The following is a 20,483-nucleotide window of genomic DNA, read 5'->3' on the forward strand; positions in this document are numbered from 1 at the left end:
CTGCTCGCGAGAGTGAACCTTTTCGTGGTTTGGTGCTGGGCGCGCGATATTTAATATTCCTCTTCCCAATTGGTGCCCGGACTTTCGACTGTGATTAAAGTCTCCCGTATCTGTGACTTCTCGAAAGCATAACGACTATAACCGGAGAAGCTTGAAGTAGAAAACTAATTGAGGGAGCGCGGCCTCTCGGAGAGCGAGGGTCAGCGTTCGGGCCCGAGCTCGCTCACCGGAGCCTGAAATGTAAATGAAACGACGCGTTGGTGTACGAGAAGAGATTCCGGGCGGGAGGATGAATTGTTCGATCTCGACGCGTCGGTGCTCCGTTTCCCTTCCAGTAACGAGGATCGGTCTCGATTAGTTTCAGGGGCGATCGAACGAGTCGCCGTTCGAGTTGGAGTGTGCGGAGGCTCCGCGCTCGGTACAATGGATCTTTGTAAAGGTGAATCCCACTGGCCCTCGCGGTCGGCTGCTCGTCGCAGGACTATCGAGCGAGGCTGTTTCTCCTGCGAGGCTTTTTGAAATTTCGAATCGCTCGAGAGCGCTCGGAGCCGCAGAGATGGGTCCAAGAGCGCGTTGGTACGCGCGGTGGAAGGAAGACATGCTGCGTGTGCACCAGAGAAAGGTGCCCGGTCGCGCATTCCCTCCCGCGGCCCCCCACGCGGCCGATTGCTGTGAACGCTGTGCAAACGCCTCGTCTTCCGATATTAGAGAGGACGCAGCGGCTCCTCCGGAGCGGGGGAGGAAAAAAGACGGAGATATAAAGGCCCGAGGAAAAAAGTAAATATGGAGGCTCGCGGGGGGAGACCGAGCAAGAGAGCAGAGAGGTCTTGGGCTTCGGGTACCTCAATTGGTTACCGATGCTCCCCAGCTCTCGCAGACTCGTTCCACCACGGTGCCGATATTGTAGCACGGAGCCGCGCGCGAGTCTTCACTGTCGACCGGTCACTCGTTCGTTCTGCCAACATGATCCTCGCCGAGAGGAGTCGATAGTTTGTCCTTTGAGGTGGATTTAGCCAGCCGGGAATAGAGCGATTGAGGTGCTTTGACGAGCGGGAACTTGGTGAAGTGCGCGTACAGTTTTGTAAATAGAGAGGCAAACGAGAGGAAGCAGCAAACCGAACTCACAATGAATCTGCTCAAGACGGTAATTACTTACAATCTTCGTTCACGATACCCTGCTCGAGCTCCACGTATTTTCACGTGGTTGCAACCGAATTTATTCTTCTTGCAAGCTGCTCGAAATTTATCCCCGGCACTGCACCGTTCTCGGAGCCGAAGTTCCTTTTTTAAACGTCTCTCAATCGCGCGGTTGCAATTAAGCTAATTACGAATATATAACTCTGAAACGTCGAACGCGCATCGCGAAACTTTCCAACAACTTGTACGTCCGCCCGGAGGACAACACTCTCGCGAATATTCCCAGATCCGAATCTTCGCTATGATTAAATTTCTCCCGTTGCATCCATGCAAGTGCGAGAAATGCGAGCGAGTTTTGAGCCGAGAGTATAACGCCGCGTCGGGCTACTTCGTCTTTTTACACGGCTTTTTTTCAACGCCGCGCGCTTTTTCCAAGCTCGCCGTTTCGAAAACCGATCGATCAATCGCGAACGGGAAGAAAACATTTTTAATTGACGCATAATAATAACCGCACGCGCTGTCGTTTCACCGGCAACGGTGTTTCTGCGGATCGGTGTCCAACCTCGTAAAAGAGCTCGAAATTATTGCGATGATTTCTCGGGGCCATGCTCGACGGTTTTACTCACTCGGAGTGAAAGAGATCGGAAGAGAGAGAGAGAGAGAGAGAGAGAGAGAAGGACGCGGACGGGACATTAACCGAAGTGCGGTGAAGACAGCCTCGCGATGTGTTTCGAATTGAGAGAGTTTCGACGAGAGACATATACGTGCTCTTCGTACCGGCTAACTTTAATGTAAATCGTGAGCGACAAGCTGAAACTTAGCGTAGGCGAATTCTTTCCACGTCTATTACACTTTCGAATGTGAAACGTTGAAAATAATGCACAAATTTCTATGCGCTATTTGTCCGAGTGGAAAAAAATCGGCAAAAATGATATTGCCGCGGTGAAAAATACGGCTCGGAGCCCACTCGCATGACGATTATTCACCGCAGAGCACGAGCGCGCTCGCCAGACTCACATTTACCATCCTTTAGCTACCTCAGACACGATCAGGAATCGCTGGTTTCACGAATGCGCGAATAGCGTGTTTGTTTCCGCAAAAGACGAATACGCTTCGTATAACCGTATTGGGAACACGCATTTATATGTGGATTGTACGGACTTGGAATCGGTTATCAAGCCACCGGTTCGAGCGCCCCGATCATCGCGTCACTCGAATACCAATCGATCGATTTCTTACCCCAGCAGGATGTCTTTTCTCGTTATTAACCGGGTCACTCGGCTGACTCGCTTCTAATGAGCCGTATTACGTTACGGTAACGCGAAACTTGCCCCACCGTCACGATTCCTTCAGTGAAAATTCATTTCAAACGCCTTTTTTCATATAGCTGCTTTCAGATTCTGGAATTCTAATTCAACAACTCACTCGTAGACTATTTTTCATAATTATAGTTGCGAATTAGCACACTCGTCTGAAGAAAACCGTCGCAAAGGAACGATACAAAGTCCGGATATGAGCAGAAGTTGAATTTCAATATGAAAAAAAAAAAAAAAAAAACGAATAAACGGTCACTCGTGTACCGTCCAATCCCTTTTTAAGCCTGTTTAAGGGCTGTAAGGAAAATTTAACAGCCCCCCCCCCCTCCCCCCATTATAGCGCACCGTTGAATTTGCGACCAATTATCCGCTATGAGCGCGAGGTTATATTTAGTGGGGCAAAGTGGACATCATAAGCAATTAAGCGATATGGGGCGGTCTACAGATGGGCTGGCAATTACTGTTGTGTTAAAAAATTGATTTTTCATAATTATTTTCCATATTCTGTAAAAAAAAAAAGACTTCAACTCGAAAAAAAAATACTCTACTTGACGTTCCTGACTAATTTTCTGGAATGTACGATGAAATTGAATTTTTTGAAAAACAAAAATATGGGGCAAAGTGGACTTTTCTTTTTGAAAAAAAATTTTTGTGTCCACTTTGACCCATTTTTTTTTCATAGGATTCAGATTTTATTCAATGTCACCGTACATTCAAGAATATTGGTCGAAATTTGAATTTTGTTGAAACTTCTTTGTTTCTTGACGTTTTTCAACGAAAGATAGAAACGTCACCCATGAACGTTATAATATTTTAACACGCGAGTGCGTACCAAAACAAATCGCATTCCGAAAATTGTTACGGGTTACGTTCAAATTCTGGCTATAACGATGCAACTCATTTAAATATTTGTGTGATATTTGGAATTAGTAGTCGATTTGTGCCATCAGAGAACAATTTTTTGCGACTCCTGAAGAAAATAACTGGCGTTTAAATCGAAAATCAGCGACTCGTATGTGTGTTGCTTCGTACAAAATGTTGAGAAATACTCAAATTTTTCATTTTATAGTGGCCGTGTTTTGTAGTCATTATATCGAATATTTTGTTCAATATCAAATTGATGCTAATAAGAAAAATGTTAAAGAAAAACCATCCTAAGTTTGGAAAAATTTCTTTGAAAATTTGTTTCATCTGCAATTTTTGAAAAGTCCATTTTGCCCCATGTTCAGTCGGAGAATGGCAAAGCAATAAATATCACAATGACGTAATTTATTCACCTTTTTATTCAATTTTTATAAATCAATCACTTTTGAAAATATTATAACGAAATTTATAAAATTACAATTTAATTGTACAAACTCAATAAAACATTTTATTTCTTTATAAAACGTGTGGTGATCTCGACCGATGTTCGATCCGTTCTCGAACATATTTTGATTCCATTCGAGCGTTCTGTTTTTACCGTTGCTTAACAACGTGATTTCCTTGCCCTCAGAATCTCGCTTGACGCTTCATTCAGTTGTTTTTCTTATCAAACGATACTTATGCACACAACAACATGTATAATAATACGAAGAGAAAAAAAATAGTTTTTACCAAAAATATTGTAATTTCCAAGTAAATTCTGAATGAAAATTTTTAAATTGCGTATTTAGCTATGACAAAGGTTTAAACCGTGCTATTTTTTCCTAACATAGTTCACCAAGTAAACGTTGTAAAATTTACGTTGACTCGATGATGAACTGGCAAGTAGAATTATTACGCCGTTTTGCTATACTTTTAGTACTGTTTTCACAATTGAAATTTACAGTTGAACATAGTAAAATTTGAGGAGCTCGAACACAAGCATCGATCATACGCCAAAGTGTTTAGAAATTTACCATGGTAAATAACAGAATTTCATTCGCGATTGTACGATAATATACCGGTATACGTGTGTACCGATGTATTTATTTTGACATCACTAATCAATTTTCATCGAGTCGCTTGACAAAAAATTACTCTATGTATGTTCGTAAGAATTAACAAATATTACCGATATAGAACCCTACTTCTGTGGCACCATAGTGAAATTTTCTCTCCGCTATAGCGGACAGGCTTACAAGGGAATTCGACTGTACTGCGAAATAATATTTTCAAGAATTTTCAATATTGTGACGAATGAAACTCCGGTCCTTTCAGTAGTGCCGGCTAAAAATCGAGCAAACGTGAAAATCCTACGCTGAAGAGACTCGACGGAAAATGATTTTTTAGAGTAGTTAACACGGTGTTCACACTACATTTCGCAAAGTTGAACCAGCGATTTCTATGGCATTATATAAACGTTATAAAAAGTCTCAAGAGCGTGACGAAAGCGGTTGATGAAAAAAATTGGGATACCTTCACAGTACTTTCGTTAGTGCTCATCCACGATTCGAGATCTCACGATATTACGTTAACGCCGGAGTTCCCGTAGCACATACGCAACGTAAACAAAGCTCGCGTTGATTCGCACTAGAGAGCGACGCGCAGTTATCACATTGTCTTACAGCGTGTATAAAATTTCAGGTCTTCCTCTCGGCGATGATACTCGTCGTATTCGCCGAGGAACGAAGCAACGCAACGCGGAGCAAGAGACAACAGATAGCATTTTATCCTCGACGAGGGGGTCGCCCACCGCCTTATGCGGTTCAGATGGAGCCGATAGTGCAGTACTCGCAGAGAGATCCGCTCTACAATCCTTCCGCGAGCTCGAAGAGTGACGATCACTCGTTCTACGACGAGGCGGCACTTTACAATCACTATTCGAACGAGCCTGAGCCAATAATCGAGATAATAATAAAGGAATCGAACGAGACGTTACCCACGCCCGTGCCACCGCCTCCAGTGCCAGCGCCTCGGCCTACCAAAGAGCCGATTCAAGTGTTCTACGTTAAATACGAAAAGAAAAAAGGCTACGGTGACGCCAAGTCGAGAGTGGTTTACGATACGCCAGTACCAGCTTTGAATCCGGTCGAGGAACACGAGGTCATAAAACCTGATGAAGCGGATGAGACGCAGAACGAACCGGAAGAACCGCCCGTTTACGCTACCGAGGCGAGCGTGACGGAGCCAACGACGACTCTTAGGGCCATCATTCGTCCTGAGAGCGAGGTCTATCACGCGGGAGGTAGTGGAATCCGTGTTACTTTTGGAACTGATCAAATACCGCCGAATAGTCATAACAAACGGAGTGACCCGGTTCCCCCATCCTCGAGTCCACCTGTCCAACCGAGTGTAGTAACTCCGCTGCCTCCACCGGGTTCCCCCAAGAGACAACACGGACCTTATCATCCTCTTCAACCCGTGCAACCGAGAGTCACACCCGGCTTCCCACAGCAACGAATCGTCAATTCTTTCCCGCCTCAACAACCGTTCCCACCGAACTATCCAGTCGCACATCAACATTATCAACCGACGCTGAACGGACCAAGGCCGCCGCAGCGGCCTCCCATCACGATCCAAGGTTTGCCGGATTTGCAGCAACGTCTGCCATTCCAAAATTTCGGAACTCCCCATAGAATCAGCATAAACCATCCTCAACAACCGGGCTTCCCGAATACCGTGTCGGTCTCTCATCAGAACGTTCACATCCAGAACCAGCCAGGGCTGTTGCCGGCTGGCAATTTCAACGGTAATCTGCAGACGCAGCATTCCAATCAGCAACAGCAATACCAACCCCAGCAGCCCCATCAACAGCCACCTCAGCCGCTCCAGCCTCACCCCCATCTGCAGTCCTACAAGCAACAGGAGCTTGAGAAGCAACGGTATCATCAAGAGCAAAGACGCCAACAGGAGTTGAGGCAGCACGAGCACAACAGACAACACGAACAGCAGAGGCAGTTGGAGCAGCAGAGACAGCAGGAGCATCAAAGAAAAATAGAACAACAGAGAGTGATCGAGCAACAGAGGCAACGGGATCAGCAAAGACAGCAAGAACGCCAGCGACAGGAGGAACGACAGAGGCAGGAGGAACAACACAGAATCCAGGAACAACAACGGTACCATCTTCAACAGCAGCAAAGACGGAAACAAGAGCAGGAGAACAAATTGTTGCAGGAACAACAGTTCCGACAACAACTGAAATTCAGCCAACCTCAACCGATTCCCAATCAAGCCTACAATCAGCAACTCCAACAGCCCCAACAGCAGCCCAAACCCGGTGGTGAGATATTCAAGGCCGTTCCAAAATTGGAACAACACTACGCCATCAGAGAGAACCCGCTTCATCCTGGCCCTTTCCCGCCGAATCCACAAGTACAGCCCGTTCAGTATCCGGACCTTGGACAGAAACCGTTTTCCCTCCAAGCTTCTCCATCCCCTGGCGATGGGCAGCAACAGTACTTCCTGCGAAATCCTCACGCGAGTGTCCCCAGTATCGCGACTACCCAACAACATCAACAGCAACACCAGCAGCAACAGCAACAACAGCAACAACAGCAAAAACAACAACTGCAGAGTCACAACAACCTGGCTAATTTGAAAAACTATCAAAACGACCAGCAATCGTTTTTCGCTCAGAATCTTCCGACCCCGCAACAGCAGCGGATCCAGCAATCCCCCCAGTCGTCTCTATGGGGAAGGCCCGTCTTCCAGCAGAGCAGCGGAAGTGATAAAATCTATGCGACGCCGGTGAGTAATTCCAATGATTTAGGATTCGTATCGACTGAACGGAGTGTCTACCAGTCTTCCATCAGCGTCACACCCTCGCCACCAACGACGACAACAACGCCACCACCAACGACAACGAGTACACCCACACCAGGGACTCCCCCAACGAGCGAAGCTCCGAAAAACGAAGCTCGGATAAAGGAAAACATAGCCAACTTACCGGACGAGGTGCCCGAAGACATACGGGAACAATTGCTCAGTTCCGGTATTCTCGGTAACGCCGATATTCAAGTACTCGATTACGACAAAGTCGGGGGTATACCGATCGAGAATTTACCACCGGAGGCGCTCGCCAACTTTTACGGGGCAGGTGGATCCTCCGCAACAGCGGCGAGTGAGCCTGTGCCAGCAATAGCAAAGAGGCCCAAGCAGGGGCCATCGAGCGGTGAGCATCGGTATACGAAGAAGAAATCGACGTTCACGAAAGTTGAACACGCGACACTCAGGCCCGGAGGTGTGGAAATGAAAGTAGTACACTTCGACCCAAATACGGCTCAAGGACAAGCGATTGCCGATCAGCACATACGCGAAGATGCCACGCATCTCGAGCCCGTCGCAATTGGCGCGAAGACCGATGAGAAGCAACAGCAGAAGCAGCAGCAGCAGCAGCAGCAGTACAATCGTTATCTGCCTTTGAAAGTGAGCGGTGCTTCTTTCCCTATACCGGATGCCCCGGAGCTTCAGGGCAGAAAAATCTCGAGCGTCGTTGTTCTCGCACCTGTTGACTACAGCGGCTTTCGCGATGACGAATCCAATTACGAGCCGAAACAGATCTCCGAAAACGATGACAGCGATTACTCGAGGCAGGCTCGAATGCTCAATGGCCCTCAACCAGTGAAATTTTTAGCCGGTGACACGCTCAAGCAACTCGTCAAAAAGCCTACCGCTGAAAACTACAAAAAATGGTTGGAACAAGAGAGTCACACGGAACCACAAAGGCAATCGGTCGTGCTCCTCGTTACCACGTAAGTTCTCAGTCCTCCGTGCACATCGCTCTTGGCTAACACTATTTTTTACCCTCTCGTTTTATATTAATAAAACATATCCATAAATCTACTTGAAGCACGAGTCTCGTATGGTCTCAAATTACGACATTTTTTCCCAACACGATTTCTCATCTTCTCCGTTCTTCCATTAACACCAATTAGCCACAATTGACTTTCATTTTTAACAATATCGTTTTTCGTTTTATATATATTTATCTCTTATTCGCACAGGCTCGAGGACGATTCTCACGGCGACAAAGAGATCTTCATGTACGACGTCTCGTCCCAATTGGTTAGCAAATTGTCCGGTGACTTGTCCTCCGCTTTTGTCAACGCTGCTGAAAGCAACTCCGACAGTTCGGACAATATCGACGACTCAAGTTTCGACTCATATTGACGACGACCATTGATCCACCGAATTTAAATGATGAATTAGCTCAACAGGCATGAGAACGCGACTGGAAATATCGAAGGATCGCGCGATTGAGGCTTGTGCTGAACGTTCACAAGAAAACACGATCTTATTGACAGTTTTCACGTCGCGTTATTGTGCCATGTCTCGCGAATCATCGTCCGCTCTTTATTTCGACAATTCCAATGAAATCACTAGATCGACGACTTTGCTATTATCAAGACAATTTACCGCGGTACCAGCATCCAAGTGAATGCTAAACATTGCACTCGTACGGTTATCTCGTGTAGATATTTTAATTATGTATCATTATTGTATATAAATATTTTTTATACGAATTTTTTTATATAAAAATCAATAAAAAAAGAAAAAACAAACAGATTTTTTGAAGATTTTACTTGACATTGGAAATCCTTGTTTATTTGGGGCATGCGGAAATGTATTTTCAATCCCCTTAAGGTGGAACGATACCGTATATCAACGGAGATCGATTTTTATGCAAATTGTGTAAACTATTTGCTCGCGAAATTTTAATGGGTTCGACCATACCGTTTCTGAGAAAATTGAATCAGTTTTTTACATTGGGGTCTTATGGGGAAGCTTAAAAAATGCAAGAAAACATTGAAAAATGACTGTTAATAAAGCCACTTTTTGACGAAACGAACCAACTGTCAAGATAACTGAAATATGCAAAAGAAAATTAATAAACGAAATTTGTCCCGCTCTTCTGGCGGACACAGCTTCAAACCCGGCAACGCCGCATCGATCAACGCACAGTGCGACTTACAGCTTGCCTTATTCGAGCTTCAGCAGAGCAGCCAACGGTCAAAAAATGAAACCATAAGCCTGCATTGCTGCTGTCAAAGCAAATGTTTGATATTTTGAAATATAAGATAAGAAGCTTTTTTTGCCGAAATTAGGAACGTTACGGTTGAAATAGTTATTTTTTCATCTAAAATTACACTATTATCGATTTTTCATGTAAATTGAAATTCAGAAACTAAATTCACGTGCAGTTGGTAAGACGAGAGGCTTTCCATGTTTTAAAGCAATATAGGAGGACCCCTTTTATGGGTTTTCAAATTGGATCGATTTTCACTTCCTAGTTGAAGATATAATCACTTTAAATTAATGTCAGAGTTATTAATTCGAAATTGTAAATAAATTTTTGAACTTTTTGAAAATTCTGAATGAAATTACAAGCCATTAATTAATCGGGGATGCATCACTGATCGAACCCGAAATTTCATTCGTCCCTGGTGAAAATACTTCAGTTTTTTATGTAAAAAATCGCACGTGAGAGCGCAAAGAGAAAACACAAAGGGAAATGGATCAAGATAAAAGTATTAATAAAAAGACAGAAGGCTATGACAGGAATTGCCCGAGCCAAGAAACAAAATGCTGGAATAAACAAATGTGAGGTTATGCGAGTGCTCTCTACCAATTTCGTTCAATCTTTAATGTAATATGTCTTTATTACGAGTAAGACGATCGTCTCGAATTTTTTTCCAAACCTTCATTATATATTCAATTTTCATAAACTTCGTTATAGAGGCGTTCATTCGTTATATGGAAAGGAAAACGATTTTTTACGCATAGTCCCTATAACCCTGTGTATTTTTCTTCATATTTAAAGACGTTTATCTCATAATAACCAATAAGACGAATCCTTTAAAATTTGATGCGCGTGTCAGTCGACTAACCATTTAAACTCTGGGTAAATTTCATTTCAAGACTTTCTTAAGAAAACCTTAATTATATCTTATTATCGGAATTAGTTTCAATCTTGACTTGAAATAATTTGACCGATATGAAACGACGAACCTTTGAAAAATTCGGAAAGTGGGTCTTGAAAAATTTCATAGAAAGAAAACGAAAACACTTTGCCACACATGAGTGTGGGTATTAAGTACGTTTCGCTTCTGTCAAAGTTTTCACTTGTTTTTCAAATCTTCGACAAAGTGTTTTCGTTTTCTTTCTATGAAATTTTTCAAGACCCACTTTCCGAATTTTTCAAAGGTTCGTCGTTTCATATCGGTCAAATTATTTCAAGTCAAGATTTTACACCATTTTTCAGATATTACACCATTTCGATCGGTGTAATAAACAGAATAATCGTTTGTTTTTAAAAAAAAACCTGTTACTTATGCTTCAGTGTTGCTGAACCGTAAATAAAACTTTTTTTCGCGAAGGGATTCTTTGGTTAACCAGCTGCGAGAAGAAACTTCATGCGAATATATGAATAAATTCTTTGTAATTACAAGCTGCAGTCTTTTTTTTAATTACGTAATTGGAAAACGTGCATAAAACTCGAAGCACTTCTGCCTCACACATAGTAATTTGACATGTAAATTACTCGAATTATAAGAGTCTCATTTACACCCTCCGTATAGAAAGTGCTTCACAACTGATTTCCATAACGTTTTTGTAGTTCCGCTATTGTCCGTGGCATTACTGGCATCAAAGTTTCGGCCAAGAATGACAATCTTGAAGAAAATTCTTCTTTTCACTTATCAATTTTGGGAATACGTTCATATATAGCGATATAGCGGAATAATTCAAAAGTTTTATCAACGAGTTTAAAATATCTGCGAAAGATACTTGACCGATCGGGTTGACTCCACTAATTCGTAATGATTTTGCATACTTATGATGGCCAGCAGATGGCATTTTTGTCGCTTTGCGCGGTGGCGGTGGCACTTTACAGAAAAAATTCTCAGTTCCTAGTTCGTACAAGTAGTTGATTGATGTAGTTTGTGTTTATAAACAATCGGTATTTTGATCGTACCGAAATAATCCAGTAAAAGTAATAACGAAAATTTTCAATCACGATAATGCCTCGTTATAAAGAAAGATTCCGAGAGGACCGTGAAGATCGTGAAGACCATGGAGATACGAGGAGGCATGAGAAAAGATACAAAGGTAATTCAACAGTGGCCAAACCAAATGCAAATATTGAAACTGGCTTAACCTCAAAACTATTTTTTTGTCGATACATATTTGACAGAATTAGAACAATCATCTATTTTTATGCCGATTAGCACATTAAATAAAAAATATTTGCCCACTAAAAGCAGAAATGCATTTGATGATTCTCCATTGTCAATTTTTTTTATTATCAAATAATGTCCCACAATTTTAATACAAAAAACTTTCTAGTTTTACTATTGTATACAAGAAAAAACGTACAGTCGAGACATTTTTTTTTGTTATTGTTCGTTATGGTTCTTTAACCATTGCTTTGGATCTTGACAGGCCTACTACATTACTTCAGCTCTATTTTCATTCATTTGCATGTTTTGCGAAATTTCCCAAGAAGGATTGATTTTTACTGAGTTTTAGTTAGCTAATACCATTTAAAGCATAAGAATAGCCATTCATGGAGGATGCATTTGTCTCTATAAAATGAATTGTATTAATATAGGACATATTAAGGACATGATTTTTATGGCATAATAACGAATAGCTTCTGTTATATCGGAGTATTAATGACATTATTTATCACTATTAGATCGTTCGTACGAAGAAGTACGAGATCATCACGAACCGAAAGGCCGTGACAGGTCTCGGTCGAGAGTATCAAACTCCAATCGAAACGAGAGAGTCGAGCGGAATGATAGGAATGAAAGAATACAGAGAAACGATAGGAATGACAGAAACGATAGAAACAACAGACCCAACAGGAACGAGCGAGGGAACAGGAACGAGTGGAATGACAAAAGAAGACAGAGCTATCCTGAGGTAAAAGCAAAGAATGAGCCTTCCCCGGAGTGGGGTAGTCGCAAGCCCAAGAACGAGGAAGAGCCCGAAGCAAAGCCGATAGAAAAGGAGAAACCAAATTTTGGATTATCAGGCAAATTAACGGAAGATGCAAATATGGTTAACGGAGTTGTAATAAAGTATTCGGAGCCACAAGATGCGAGGAAGCCAAAAAGGAGATGGAGGTTGTATCCTTTTAAAGGGGAAAAAGCTTTGCCAACGCTGTACGTACACCGTCAATCAGCATATCTTATGGGAAGAGACAGAAAAATAGCTGACATACCTCTGGATCACCCTTCCTGTTCGAAACAGCATGCCGTTCTCCAATATCGCCTCGTAACCTTTCAGCGTGAGAACGGTGGGGAAGGGAAGCGTCTCAGACCCTACCTCATTGATCTTGAATCAGCGAATGGTACTTTTGTCAATAACGTTAAACTTGAACCCAAAAAATATCATGAATTGTTGGAACGCGATGTACTCAAATTCGGCTTTAGTTCGAGGGAGTACGTTCTGCTTCATGAACACAGTCGCGATGATGCTCTCGATGACGATGTCTCGTTGGCACCAACCACCGATACGTAAGGAAAGAGAGTTCATAGCGAAATATAAAAAATTCGAAACTATCGTTGTCCCTGTACTTTACGAATTAGTCCGAGGACTCACCAATTCGAAGCTTGTGATATCTCGTCTTCGCATCTTGTATATACGTTCTAGCTGTTGAAAATTTAACGATTGAGCCCTAGGCGCGATATATCGCAAGGAAAATATCGTGAGGCAGTAACGATTCCGCATTGTCAGCCAATCTGAAGTCTCAGCTCCCAATTTCTTCGTAACTTTTATGAATAAGAATTTTATCGTATCAGAAGCATCGAAGTAGCGATTCTCCAAATGTCTCATGCAATCATGTCGAAAAATAGGGAAATTTCAATTCCGACGCTGAACTGCTGTTCTCCCCGTCGAACAATGGATCTGAGAAACGGCGTTCTCGTGTTATTTTTCTATAAATGAATCTCGGTGTTAAACTGCAAGAGATACAAAATGTAACACACTCCCGAGTTTTTTATTCAATAATTTTGAAGAAACATAAGACGAGGCCATGGTGAGGCCAAATTTATCAACTCGCATAAATAAAGTTTCCCGAAAAGTCTCCAACGTATGGGATTCGAGATATCAAAATTTCTCTACGCATTGAAATATTCAAGATTCATTATGAAATCTTTAGAGTGGTGTTTTTGGCTGCCTTTTTTTAAGCGTTCGAAGTTACGATTACATTTTTCTTCTCGTTTAGTTTCGTTATTGATATAGGTCGTAATTCATATTGACGAAAAAGGACTAAGAAGAATAATTGTATTGTGATAAGAAATGTAAATGACCGAATGGATATAAATATAGAACTTATATTTAGTAAACTTATTCTCACCAGTCATACGAATTTTATTTACAAATGAGTCTTTACACTTTTAAGACAGTCATGGATAGTCATAATATATACATATATATATTATGGCATGAGTTAAACATTTATTAGACTAACAACAGATCGTCCAGTTTGCAAGATTCACGAGCGCTCTAATTGACACTGTTTCGTTTGTTTCGAAGATTCTGCATCGATTGTCCAAACATTAAAAACGATGCTACTCCCGAAAAAAAAGTTGTCATAAATTTTATCGGACCTAAATTAAGACACCGTGATTGTGCTCGCTGGTCCACGACCAGGACTTCCACTTAGGCATATAAATTGTCTGAAATTCTCCCTTTTCTCAATCATATTTGTTGCTGTCACTTTAATTAACGACTAGTCATACCCTCTACATATTTACAGTTAACGATTTCATGATTATACATTGATGTATATATTTTCAATGAAAAATACTATCAACATCTTTTCGTGATGATGGGAAGACTAAAGAAATGAGGAAACGGATTACTGACACTGCTTTCACATGCGTAGAACTTTGCGAACCTGTACTTGGACTCTTGACAATCAAAAACGAACGAAATCACTCGTTTTCACTCTCCAGGAAGACGATATTTAATACTTCGTATGATAAATTTGTAAGGGGGAAAGAATGTCTTTCGTAAGGCGCGATAAAATGTCTTAATTTTAAGGTATTTACACTTTCTTTCATGATATATCGATTCGACGTATTAATGTGTATATAAATTATGTTCTATTCATAATTTTTCATCATTATCTAATAGGAGAACGATGTATTTATATAGAGTATGAATTAATCGTCATTTCAATTTTTTTTTCAATATAAAACTGCTTGAAAAAATATCCCTCCTCTGATAAAATTGTAACAATTTCTGGCCAATTTTCTATTCACTTGTTTCGTCAAAAAAATCCATAAATTTTTAAACACGAAAATAGTGAATTGTTAGAAGTTTCGCTCTGGTGATGTTCCAATTGACGATCGTTTCCGAAATTCTCTTCGTTCGATATATAGCAACATTCACATACAAAACTTAACAAAATCTTTACACGCATCACTGCGATAATAACGAATTTTTTTCCTCCTCGAGATCTTCTACCTACGCGAAGCGATCGACGGTGATTCAGGCATCGAATTTGCAAAACTGTTCACACTGCTCGTTTCGAATATTGAACTCGGTCCTTCGATTGAAAGTTCAAAATAGTTCGATCCCGACGTGTTTTGTAAACGAATCGAAATGAAATTTCGTAATTCGTTTTAAATCTAACATTTTTTTCAAACGTTCTTTCCATTCGAATGACTAAATAATCGTCGAACGTTTCCTATACAATTTATATAACATTACGACAAAACTGAGCAATTAAGAGACAAAAACATTAAATTCTAAAGTCAATAAATACATTAGCATGTGCGAGATATTAAACGCGTACAAGGAATTCATAGATTAATGATTATAAATGGCAGTCGGTCGCTTCACTGAGACATTTCCATGGCATATTTTTGTTTCTCCCTTTTTTCGCGAATGCAGAGGGACGCGTAGGAATTTCAAAATAATCCTAAACCATTATTCGGTGACAAAATAATGACGAACAATTGATATGAAAAATGGGGAGCAATTGAGTTCCGAAGTGATCACAATAATTGTGCCTTTCGAGTAACAATTTTTCTTCGCAACGGTGCAGCGTTCTTCAAAATTTATGAATTTCCCTTGAGAACCTATCTTTACTGCTGTTTCGAGATTTTCTTGTTTCTAAATGTCGTCGACACATAAAGATTACTCGATACAACACTTCACAGTTTCCGGCAATTATAAAAACTATTCCATCACGGAGGAAAACAATAGAAAAAAAAAAAAACAATAAATCCGAGCTCTGAAACGTCAGTTCACTCTAGCGACGTCGGTGGTGTTGAGATTCGTGTATGTCGCGATCTCATTACCACCATCTTCGATTGTTTGGGACGGTCCTAATAAATTCAGCAGAACACGATTTATAACCAAGGGGATATTGGCTCGATTATTTTGTAAAGTGGCATGATTGACCTGCAGTTTTGGTACTTTAGTGACGTTGGCATCGTTGTTAACGGTGTCACCATTCGACACGGTTGGGTTGCTATTTTTCAGGCTCAGACTCTGTTGGGAATTAATCAACGAGGAACTCGGTCGAGTGGAAGCCAACGAGCCGATCGATGAGCCGATGGAACTCATTCCCTCGAGGCTCGTTTCCGATCCGTTGTCCAAAGTTCTCCTCGCGATCGTCGAGTTGCCAAATTTCCGTCTCTCGTTCAACGGCAGCAACGAAGACTCTTTGCCAATCGTATTGCCGCTCGTTTTTCCGACTCGCATACCATCCAACGTCTTATTCCTTTCCTCAATGTTGTCCAAAGCTTCTTTCTTGCCCTCCGAAATGTTCAAACTCGTAACCGAGAGTCTTTCTTGCAACGAGTTTTTTCTGTCCTCGCCAACATTTTCAAAGGCAACTTTCGTCTCCGATTCGATTTCAGGCTCCATCGATTTCCTCGTCTCATCCTCCGGCAGCGATACACTCTGATCGGCATCCACAATTACCTCCTCGCTCATGTGTATCGATCTCGGTATCTCGTACTCGCCCGCGTGATTCTCGGTCGATACGTTGTCGGCCAACACCTCGAGGTACTTTGGCACGTTGGTTGAGCGCAGCAACGCTGCCGCACTGTCTTGAAACAGAGGCTGCATGTCGCGACTTCCATCGGAGCTACTCGATTTCCATGAATTTCCTATACACACAACGAAACTCGTCGTTATTTCGTTCACTTTCATCTTTAGCCTCTTTTTCGTTTTTTTTTTTTTTTTTTTTCATTGTCAAATACTTTTTACATAAACATTTTACGCTACCCAGTTCATGGCATGTTAAAACAGAAACAACAATCGAATGGTGATTCAAAGTGAAATACGAATTTCGATCTTCGTTTTCATCGGTAGAAGTGGATGATCGATGATTTTTTAGTTTAACAGTTTGACCAGGTATCGTTAGGGGTTTTTTGGAGAAGCGAATTTTAGAACGAGGCCACCAGGATTTTGAAAAAATTCGTGAAATTTCAATCCATCGTCAATGATGCTGTTATTTTTTCCAACCTACCTGAATTGTTATGATTTTGATTCTCGTCAGCAAAGTAAGCCATGTTAGAGACGCCTGCAAGCACGAGCCATGCGACAAAGGTCAATTTTTTTATTGTTACCAGCACATATAGTAAGATTGATTAAAAGGGGGGTCCTGCTTTTGAAAGCCAAAAAAATCGATTGTTGGCAGGAATGCTTTTAGGATGGACGGAAATAATTGAGCATAGCGAACTTTTCGGTATAGTTTCAAGAATATTTCAAGAGTACAAAAACATTTTTTAATGTGAGAAATACTAATTTGTACATGGTTTATGCACAAAGTCTCATTATCGAAGTTTCTCAGCTGCGTACAATGTGGAGATCGTAATTATTATTGTCTCCAACAAAAATTCCAAATTTTTTTCCATTTTTATGTATACGTCCTTCCATACGAATCTATAAAAACCCGAAAAAATTGGGAAATTCTATATTTCCAGCACGTTGAGGTGATATTCTTTTTCTTTAGAAGGATTTTGTTTTTCAAGCTCGCTAAAAAACAGAATTTCGCAATTTTTTCGGGTTTTTATAGACTCGTATGGAAAGAAAATATATGAAAATGGGGAAAAAAATGGAATTTTCGTTGAAGACAATAATTACGATCTGCACATTGTACGCAGCTGAGACACTTCGACAATCAGACTATGGCGAGTTATTCCCGTCTATCCAAAAACATTCCCAGGAAGAATCGAATTTTTGACTTTTCAAAGCAGGACCCCCCTTAAAGGGTGGGACGAATTTTGGAGACTTCCAGTCGCATCGGATAGTTTCATGAACATTCTTCCCTGTTTTTTCTAATTTTCGTTCAATTCAACAATACTTTTTGGACTTGTCATGAAACAGTGAGGCTTTGAACAATCGATAAAAGAAATGCGAAATCATTCGATCGTTTCTTTCATTGGGACGTGAAAAAATTCCGTAAAATGTAATTTTTCAAGAAAAACAGGAAGAAGGCCGACAACACCGATTCAATATTAATCTTCGTACATGCCCTGGCAAAATAATCGCAGCGAAAATAACGAGCATATAAATCCAATGAAATGCAAGTCAAATTATTTGACACGTAAGAGAAAACAGGGATTTTCAGACGATCATAAAAAGTAATGATTCGGAGAGGACACTCTCAATGAAAAAGCCAAAAAGATTTCCATGCGAGGAGAAAAGACACGAAAATCGTACACGGCTTATTGCTATTCGCGATTGTTGGAGAATTCAAGCGTTCGACTTACCGCGTCTCGTGAGATAATGACCGGCGTGGACAGGACTGAGTGCAGCATCTTCCGTGTTGGCTCGTAACGATATAATATGCTCGAGGCACAGTTTAAAGCTCGGTCTCGTATCAGCTGTGCTCCAACACCTCAGCATCAGCTGATGTAGAAGAGGAGGGCAATTCAGGGGTTTCGATAATCTACCGCCCGCTCGAACGTGATGAAGAACTTCGAGATTCGTTCTTGCAGGATAAGGCTGCTGGCCGAGGGACGTTATTTCCCACATCAAAACGCCGAACGCCCACACATCACTCTGCGACGTGAAGACACCGTCCACTAGGGATTCCGGTGCCATCCATCGAACCGGTAATAATCCTTCACCCTCCTATTCAATTTGATAATAAAAACAAATGAAAAGACAAAGGATAATGTGGATACAAAAATGCATCCAAATTTTCGGTCGAGTTACAGTTTTCCAAAAAATAGTCACAAACATTTTTGGCACAAATGTGAAAAATAAATGAGCGTTAAACGGGAGAAATTCGAGTAGGCTGCAGGTTGAAGGGACGCGTGGGGCATGCAGGAACTCTTATGAGATTAAAATAACAATTGGAAGAAAAATGACATGAAAAGAACACAATAAATGTTCGTTTATTGTTCAAAGACGAATTGAATATTCCATACGATTTTTTTTTTCCTTTTTGTCAATGAATTTTCCAGAAATATTAGCAAAAAGAAACGTCATCCTCGAAATCCCAAATACCGAACACTTGACCCATCGAAAGAACACTCATATTCAACATCGGAGCTTCCACCGATGCCTGCTGGTTTTGTTTACTTATTTTTATCGATAAGAAGTGATCAAAATTGATTCAAAAATACACATTGTAATAGACATTAATATCAAAATAACAATATAAACATAATAATATTTTTAATTATTCGTCAGTCACTTGTTCAATGAGAAGAGGTGAGGGATCCCCGTGTTCGTTCAATGGAAAGTGTTGGGAAACTTGAGCCCCCATATGAACACTCATGAATGTGATGCATTTTTAATTATTACACAATTAAATAGTGGTTAAACTTGAAGATTGGACAATTGTATTCTCATATTAATTGAAACTTTTTGTTAATCGTAATTCTTTCATTGATAACAAACCGCTTGATCGGAAACACTCGAGACCGCGTTTACTATTGCAATTTACCGAAAAACGAACTCGTTGAATGTTTTATTTTTTTTACGTGCAGTTTCGAGTGCACTCCACCAGGACGCAACACAAAAAAAAATAAGAAACTTCAGAAAAAAATGAATACCATATTTGAGTTTTTTATTAAACGAGATTATTCGGTTTTAATCATTTTGTTCATTCGATGAGGGGTGTTTCGCAAATGGACGATCCGCACCCGAGATCGTACGTTTGAGTTTTTTACGTTGAATTGAAAGCGCAACTGATATTGACGAGAAACTTACCTTTCGGTAATAATCATTTTTGTAAATATCTCGAGCGAGGCCAAAATCGCCAATTTTGACGACTCGATTTTCGCGATCTCTGGCCGAAACGAGACAATTTCGACAGGCCAAGTCACGGTGAACGAAGTGGAGCTCCTCGAGGTAGCGACAGCCACGGGCGACGTCTTCGCACATCGCTAATAAATCCTGGAGCAAAAGTGCACGAGAATCGGTCGGTGGCAGCGAGCGACTTGCTCTGAGATAACTCAACAAATCTCCGGCTTCCATCAGCTCGAGAACCAACAAAGGTGGATCCGTGTCGAGACAAACACCCAACAATCTTAGAACGTGCTTGTGACGAAAGTGACTCATCAATTGAGCTTCTTGAAGGAATTCCGTTTTCTCCTGGGCCGAGGCACCTTTTCGAAGGGTCTTTATCGCTACGGGCGTTATTCCTGGGCCCTCGAGATCTTTGGCGTTCCCTTGAAATACCTGCCAAGAGATGAACAACTCAAATTTGTTGTTTCACGCAGACACTACTAGAAAATATTTTCTCATTACTCGGAAAAGAAAAACTGGGGGAAAAAATTGGTTTCTCTCACCTCGCCGAAAGCCCCGCTGCCTAAAAATTTCGCCAAAGTTATGTGCTCCCTTCGAATCTTTGGCAACATCGAGTCGTCGTGATCGTGCTGCAACGAGGGAGCGTAAAGAGCATTCGATTGCACGAAATTACCCCTTGGAATTTCTCGGAGCGTTGCTAATTCCAGATCCGGCATAATGGGTGGCAATACCGCCTTTTTGCCCTCTTTACGCTGCTTGTAAACTGCTGAAATCGGTAAATTCAACAGAAAAGCACGTTAAAAAACGTTTCTTTTAAGCCTTGGATTCCCATGATTGCACCGAGCTCCGAGAATTCAGAAAGTTGCATTCTCTCTTTCCTATACTTATGAACGAAAT

At 41.3% G+C, this 20,483-nt stretch overlaps 3 protein-coding genes across 6 annotated transcripts in view; 2 read left to right on the forward strand and 1 right to left on the reverse strand.

Moving 5' to 3' along the window:
- The first annotated feature begins 1,009 nt into the window (after window positions 1-1,009).
- On the forward strand, window positions 1,010-8,915 carry LOC122413001 (bromodomain-containing protein 4-like). Its single transcript, XM_043423057.1, has 3 exons — window positions 1,010-1,144; window positions 5,001-8,107; window positions 8,360-8,915. The coding sequence occupies exons 1-3, from the start codon at window positions 1,127-1,129 to the stop codon at window positions 8,523-8,525; spliced, it is 3,291 nt and encodes a 1,096-aa protein (XP_043278992.1). The 5' UTR covers window positions 1,010-1,126; the 3' UTR covers window positions 8,526-8,915.
- A 2,330-nt stretch (window positions 8,916-11,245) lies between these two features.
- On the forward strand, window positions 11,246-13,712 carry LOC122413065 (smad nuclear interacting protein 1). Its single transcript, XM_043423149.1, has 2 exons — window positions 11,246-11,462; window positions 12,052-13,712. The coding sequence occupies exons 1-2, from the start codon at window positions 11,375-11,377 to the stop codon at window positions 12,879-12,881; spliced, it is 918 nt and encodes a 305-aa protein (XP_043279084.1). The 5' UTR covers window positions 11,246-11,374; the 3' UTR covers window positions 12,882-13,712.
- The window catches only part of sev (sevenless), a 48,620-nt gene continuing 41,836 nt past the window's right edge, over window positions 13,700-20,483 (reverse strand). For 2 of the 4 annotated variants that reach the window (XM_043423147.1, XM_043423144.1), the window contains exons 16-20: window positions 20,129-20,352; window positions 19,548-20,018; window positions 18,098-18,461; window positions 16,852-16,905; window positions 13,700-16,489 (exon numbers count right to left, since the gene is read on the reverse strand). In XM_043423147.1, the coding sequence (XP_043279082.1) occupies window positions 15,615-16,489; window positions 16,852-16,905; window positions 18,098-18,461; window positions 19,548-20,018; window positions 20,129-20,352 (1,988 nt within the window). In that variant the 3' untranslated portion in view covers window positions 13,700-15,614. The remainder of the gene's footprint in view (window positions 16,490-16,851; window positions 16,906-18,097; window positions 18,462-19,547; window positions 20,019-20,128; window positions 20,353-20,483) is intronic. The other 2 variants (XM_043423145.1, XM_043423146.1) reach the window with 2 other exon arrangements.

This window comes from Venturia canescens, chromosome 7 (genome assembly GCF_019457755.1).
Source record: "Venturia canescens isolate UGA chromosome 7, ASM1945775v1, whole genome shotgun sequence".
Taxonomy (NCBI): Eukaryota; Metazoa; Arthropoda; class Insecta; order Hymenoptera; family Ichneumonidae; genus Venturia; species Venturia canescens.

Excerpts from the sequence above, each read along its gene's own strand:
- LOC122413001 (XM_043423057.1), top strand. Across the intron at positions 8,108-8,359 it reads GTCGTGCTCCTCGTTACCAC|GCTCGAGGACGATTCTCACG; the intron begins GTAAGTTCTCAG and ends TTATTCGCACAG.
- LOC122413065 (XM_043423149.1), top strand. The coding sequence starts at position 11,375 with ATGCCTCGTTATAAAGAAAGATTCCGAGAGGACCGTGAAGATCGTGAA. Across the intron at positions 11,463-12,051 it reads GCATGAGAAAAGATACAAAG|ATCGTTCGTACGAAGAAGTA; the intron begins GTAATTCAACAG and ends TATCACTATTAG.